The sequence below is a fragment of the Lepidothrix coronata genome, unplaced genomic scaffold (genome assembly GCF_001604755.1).
Source record: "Lepidothrix coronata isolate B3197 unplaced genomic scaffold, Lepidothrix_coronata-1.0 Scaffold27, whole genome shotgun sequence".
Classification (NCBI taxonomy): Eukaryota; Metazoa; Chordata; class Aves; order Passeriformes; family Pipridae; genus Lepidothrix; species Lepidothrix coronata.
Window position 1 is genome coordinate 62,625 of NW_016690207.1, and position 6,000 is coordinate 68,624.

Genomic DNA, 6,000 nt, shown 5'->3' on the forward strand with positions numbered 1-6,000 from the left:
CCCCACTAATCCAGCATTCCGCTCCCAACTTCCGTACTCTGACAGCTCCTGTGACCCAGTTAACTTTTTTGGGCGGAGTATTTATGGGTGCCCGTGTGACTCGAGCTAAAAATTCCAGGTGAGGGGATCCAAAAGCCAAAGTTAGCTCCGTTTATCCGTCTCCAGACATTTACCTGATGGCAGTCGGCATCCAGCCAGTGAGGAAACGCTGCACCACCGAGCTCTGCTTCAATTCCACGATGGAAACGCTTCCTTTGGAAACAAAAGGGACGCCAAAAATCAAAACTAAATGAAATTCCAAGCTGGGAGAGGGAGTGTAGGTCCCAGTGCTCACCTGGAGCATCGGGAGGAGGCAGCTTAAGGACAAAGATCCCTCCTGAGGCAGAGGGAAGGGCAAAGAGAGCCTCCCCCTCGCTGCTCAGCCAGGCTGCGGAGGCCACGGAGTTGGGAGCCAGCCCTGGCACGCTGGGAATCACGTAGTAATTGGAGGGGTCTCTGATGTGGATTTTGCTGATATCCGTGAACACGGACTGGACTTGGCTCTCCGTGATCAGCTCCTGGAGGGAAACAAGAGCAAACAGCCCCAAGCTGTGCACGGCAGGTTTAGGGTGGATATCAGGGAAAATTCCTTCGTGGAAAGGGTTATCAGGCATTGGAAAAGGCTCCAGTGCTGGAGCTCCCATCCCATGTGGATGGGGCACTTGGGGATATGGGTGGCCTTGGCAGTGCTGGGGGAACGGTTGGACTCCCTGATCCCAGAGGGTTTTTCCAGCCTCAGGGATTCCATGAAACAGCAGCTCCTAAGCACACATACCCAAGGCACAGAAAAGAAACGCCAGACACCCGTGGAATGGCAACTGCTCCTTGATAAAAAGGATTCTTCCAGTAAAAAAAGTTTCCGGGACAGCTCACAGCAAACCGCTGGTGACAAATCCCAGGAGGAGCAGCTCTGCCACAGCACAGGGTCATCCCTGGGGAAAGCTCTCCAGAGCTCTAAAAGCAGGAGAGAAGCTCTCCAAGAGCTATCTCTCCAAGAGAGAAGAGGGACCTGGCAAGAAGCAAAGTCAGAGCAAGTGGGGAGAATCATGGAATCCTGGAATGACTTGGCTTGGAAGGAACCTTAAGGATCATCCAGTCCCAACCCACACCCATGGAAACATGGTAAATGCGGAAGATGGATCCTAGGCAGGATTCATACAACACGACATACAGACTCCAATCCACCCAACACCCGTACACATCCTCCTCAGCTGGGGAAAAAAAACTCGGAAGGGCTCTGGAAAAGCCAGGGTTCATTCCCAGCAGCAGCCTAACTCCGGTGCCACCGCAGTCCACGCGACGCGGGTTGGACGCTTGGCCGGTTCCCGAAAGCAAAGCGCGGCTGAATTCCCGAAAAAATATCCCCCTTTTCCCCCGTGGGTCAGCCGCCCCTCCCTCCCTGGGCACACCAGCGGCGCTCCCGGCACTCACGCTGCGGTAGAGCCGCGCGGGGTGCGGCAGCAGCAGGCGGTGCACGGTCTGCGCCGTGAGCAGCAGCACGGCCAGGTGGCTCTGCAGCTCGCACAGGTGGACCCCGCCCGGCAGGAACGGGCAGCCCTGCACCCGCAGCCGCAGCGCGTTGTGCAGCAGCGGCACGTCCAGGGACTCCTCCACCAGCTCCACCGTGTCCCCCGACGTGCTCCTGCGGGGAGAGACGCGGCACACGGGCTGAGCTGGGGGGGGGCGAGGGAGACGGCGGGAGGGGTTGAGGATGAGGAGAGTCTGAAGGAGCGGGAAGGGAAGAGACGAGGATGAGGAGGGTCTCAGGGGGAGAAGGGCCTGAAGAGGGTAAGAAGGGGAACAGTGAGGATGAGGAGGGTCTCAGGGGGAGAAGGGCCTGAAGGGGGGGAGAAGGGGAAAAGTGAGGATGAGGAGGGTCTGAGTAGGGTAAGGAGGGTCTAAGCGGGATGAAGAGGGGAGAGGTGAGGGTGAGGAGGGTCTGAGGAGGAGAAGGGCCTGAAAGGGGTGAGAAGGGTTAGAGTGAAGATGAGGAGGGTCTGAGGGGGGCGAGAAGGGAGAGGTGAGGATGAAGAGGGTCTGAGAGGGTGGGAGGGGGGAAAGGTGAAGATGAAGAGAGTCTGAGTAGGGTGAGGAGGGAGAGGTGAGGATAAAGGTGGTCTGAGAGGGGCGAGAAGGGAGAGGTGAGGATGAAGAGGGTCTGAGTAGGGTGAGGATAGTCTAAGCAGGATGAAGAGGGGAGAGGTGAGGGTGAGGAGGGTCTGAGGGGGGTGGAAAGGGGGAGATGAGGATGAGGAGGGTCTGAGTAGGGTGAGGAGGGTCTAAGCAGGATGAAGAGGGGAGAGGTGAGGGTGAGGAGGGTCTGAGGGGGATGAGAAAGAAGAGGTGAGGATGAAGAGCGTCTGAGAGGGTGGGAGGGGGGAGATGAGGATGAAGAGGGTCTGAGGGGTTGAGAAGGGAGAGGTGAGGATGAGGAGGGTCTGAAGAAGCAGGAAGGGAAGAGACGAGGATGAGGGGGGTCTCAAGGGGAGAAGGGCCTGAAGAGGGTAAGAAGGGGAACAGTGAGGATGAGGAGGGTCTGAGAGGGTGGAAGGGAGAGGTGAGGATGAGGAGGGTCTGAAGGAGTGGAAAGGGGAGAGACAAGGATGAGGAGGGTCTCAGGAGGAGAAGGGCCTGAAGGGGGTGAGAAGGGGAAAAGCGAGGATGAGGAGGGTCTGAGGGGGGTGGGAAAGAAGAGGTGAGGATGAGGAGGGTTTGAAGAGGGTGAGAAGGGAGAGGTGGATGAGGAGGGTCTCAGTGGGAGAAGGACCTGAAGGGGCTGAGAAGGGAAAAAGTGAGGATGAGGAGGGTCTGAGGGGGGTGGAAAGGGGGAGATGAGGATGAGGAGGGTCTGAGTAGGGTGAGGAGGGTCTAAGTGGGATGAAGAGGGGAGAGGTGAGGGTAAGGAGGGTCTGAGGGGGATGAGAAGGGAGAGGTGAGGATGAAGAGCGTCTGAGAGGGTGGGAGGGGGGAGATGAGGATGAAGAGGGTCTGAGGGGTTGAGAAGGGAGAGATGAGGATGAAGAGGGTCTGAGTAGGGTGAGGAGGGTCTAAGCGGGATGAAGAGGGGAGAGGTGAGAGTGAGGAGGGTCTGAGGAGGGTAGAGGAGGGTCTGAGGAGGTGAGAAGGGAGAGGTGAGGATGAGGAGGGTCTGAAGGAGTGGGAAGGGGACAGACGAGGATGAAGAGGGTCTCAGGAAGCGAAGGGCCTGAAAGGGGTGAGAAGGGGAAAAGTGAGGATGAGGAGGGTCTGAGGAGGTGAGGAGGGGGGAGGTGAGGATGAGGAGGGTCTGAGGGGAGCGACGCGGCGCAGGGTGGGCGGGTGCGCGCACTCACCACCGCACCCATCGGTTCCTGGTGGCGGCCGCGAGCTGCGCGCTCTCCTGGTAGCAGAAGCCGCCGGCGCTGTCGGGGTAGCGGCCGGCGGGGAGGGGGGCGGTGCCGGGAGGCACGAAGAGCAGCTCCTGCGGGGGCCGCGGCGGGGCCCGCCCGGCCGCGCTCAGCTCCAGGCAGCTCCGCGCCGCCAGCGCCGCCGCCATCTTGAGCCGCCGCGTTCCCGCCTCGGCCGCGCGGGGCACGACGGGAACTGAGGGGGAGGGAGGGGCGCGCCCCCTGGCGGGCGGGAGGACGGTGGGGGCAGGAGGGAGCGGGGCGCCCCCTGGCGGGCGGGAGGACCGAGGGCAAGAGAGCGGGGAGGGAGAGGGTCCGGGGAGGGGAGGATGGGGGGGTTTGGGGAAGGAAGGAAGGAGGGGGAGAGGGTCTGGGGAGGGGATATGGGCGAGGGGATATCTGCGGAGGCGGAATACGGGGAAGAGCGGTACAGGGAGGGGGTTTGCGGAGGGGATTTGGGAAGAGGGGAAGGGAAGGAGTTATGGCGAGAGGGGGCTCTGGGGAGATGGGAAGGAGAGAGGGATTTGGGAAGGGGAGTCTGGGAAGGGGGTGTGGGAAGGGTCCATGGGATTCGGGGCAGGCCCATGGGGGACAGGACAGGATCCGGGTGTGGCTTAGTGGGGGTGGTTACAGCCCCATGTGCCCCCAGCAGCACCCATCATCCAGCCCCCAGCACCCACCCGTGCCCACGTCTCATCCTGGCGAAGGAGCCGCCACCATCTCAGCTGTGTCTCGCTCCGGCTGCTGGCACAGCATGTGTTCCTGTGCTGGCAAGGGCAGCAGGGACCCCACCACCCCACGGGTGCCACACGTCCCCCCATGATGCCACGCAGTGCTGGTGCCACGCCTGGCCGTGTTCCCACTCCACTCGGAACAATCCGGCCTTTGAGTGGGATCTGGCGCCAGTGGCACGAGGCTCCCGCTGCCAGAATGGGCCCATTCTGGTGGCAGGTGCCGCAGGGGGCTGGGGGCTCCAGCTACCCCCTCAGCTTTATTTGGGGTCTAAGACCCCCTTGTGGCTGTGGGAGCAGTGGGGAGCTCGCACAGCCGGATTTGGGGGCTCAGGCATCTCGGCAGTGCCAGAGCAGGGCGCTGGAGACGAAGGGGCAGAGGTGGGATAGAGGGGGACTGGGTGTACCCCCCCCCGCCCCGGCACCGGGGGGTGCCCCACATCCACCCCACGGCTGGTGGCACGCGGTGCCCGTGGTGGGGCAGTGACCCCGCGGGTGCCCTGGTGGGTGTGGGATCCTCCCACGTTGTGCATCGGCACATCCCGGAACAGCATCAGGGCCGTGCCAGGAGAGAACCCAGACCATGCCAGGAATGGGTCAGGACAGTACTTGGACCATACCGGGACCTGGACTGTACTGGGACAGTACCTGGACTGTACTGGGACCGTGCCAGGACCTTACTGGGACTGTACCGGGACCATACCCGGACTGTACCGGCACCGGGACAGTACCTGGACCACACCCGGACCGTACCGGGACAGTACCTGGGCTGTACCGGGACCATACTTGGTCCGGACAGGGACCGGGACAGTACCGGACCGTGCCCCACACGCCGCCCAGGCTCCCTGCGATCCTATCCCGCTCCCATTCCCGGGAGTCCCCGTTCCCGGGGCCGGGCGGGGCGGCCACTGTCCCCGCCCCGGGGCGCTCCCGCCGCTTCCTGCGGGCACGACCGGGACGGGGCGGGACGGGACGGGCTGGGGCGGCGGCGGCGGGAGCGGAGCGCGGTGAGTCCGACCCGGGCGGGAGCGGGGCACGGCCGTGGGGGCCGCGGGGGGGGAGCCGGGGGTCCCCGCCGGGCGGGAGGGGGCGGTCCCAGGGGTACCCGGCAGCGAGGGTCCCGGCGAGGCGGGATCCGGGGGTCCTGGTGGGGCGGGAGTCGTTGCATCCCAGTGGAGTGGGATCTCTGAGACCCGGTGGAGCAGGATCCGTGGGTCCCGGTAGGGCGGGAGCCGTTGCACTCCCGTGGGGCAGGATCCGTGGGTCCCGGTGGAGCAGGATCCACGGGTCCTGGAAGGGCAGGATTCGTGGATTCAGGGATGCCTGGAGCTGTGGGTGCCAGTGAGGCAGGAGCTGGGGGTCCCCACGGGAGCTGTGGATCCTGGGGTGACCAGGGCTGGGTCCCGGGGGGTGCAGTGGACTGGGGACCCTGGGAGTGCTGGGAAACTCCCGAGACAGGCACCCACGGAAACGTGGGGGGTCCCCAGGCCCAGCCGGAGCGTGCAGGACAGGCTGGGGCATGCGGGGTGACCCCTGGACGGGGGTCCCGGTGTGGGGTGGGGGTGCCCCGCGCCCCTCCGTTGGGATTAGGCGGTGGGACGCCACGGGCGCCGGGCACTAAGAGGCTTTGGCAGCCCCGCGGAGTCGATGCCGCCGCGTCCCGGGAATGTCTTGACACGGGGACCCCCGTCGTGCCGGACCCCCGGTGTCCCCGCGGGCGGGAGCGCCGGCGCCCAGCCCGTGCCCGCCGGGCCCGGCGGTGCCAGCCGGGGCCGGGAGCGACGGGAGCGACGGCCGCGGCAGCTGGGCTTGGAGCCGCGGGGACCTCCCCGCTCCCAAGGCCG

At 64.4% G+C, this 6,000-nt stretch overlaps 1 protein-coding gene across 2 annotated transcripts in view; it reads right to left on the reverse strand.

Moving 5' to 3' along the window:
• NUP160 (nucleoporin 160) overlaps positions 1 to 3,598 on the reverse strand; it is a 32,924-nt gene extending 29,326 nt beyond the window's left edge. Inside the window, exons 1-4 of one of the 2 annotated variants that reach the window (XM_017809713.1) lie at positions 3,372 to 3,574; positions 1,471 to 1,681; positions 335 to 557; positions 174 to 252 (exon numbers count right to left, since the gene is read on the reverse strand). In XM_017809713.1, coding sequence (XP_017665202.1) covers positions 174 to 252; positions 335 to 557; positions 1,471 to 1,681; positions 3,372 to 3,574 — 716 coding nt within the window. Of the gene's footprint in view, positions 1 to 173; positions 253 to 334; positions 558 to 1,470; positions 1,682 to 3,371 lie in introns of both variants that reach the window. The other variant, XM_017809714.1, reaches the window with a different exon arrangement.
• Between the last annotated feature and the right edge of the window lie 2,402 nt (positions 3,599 to 6,000).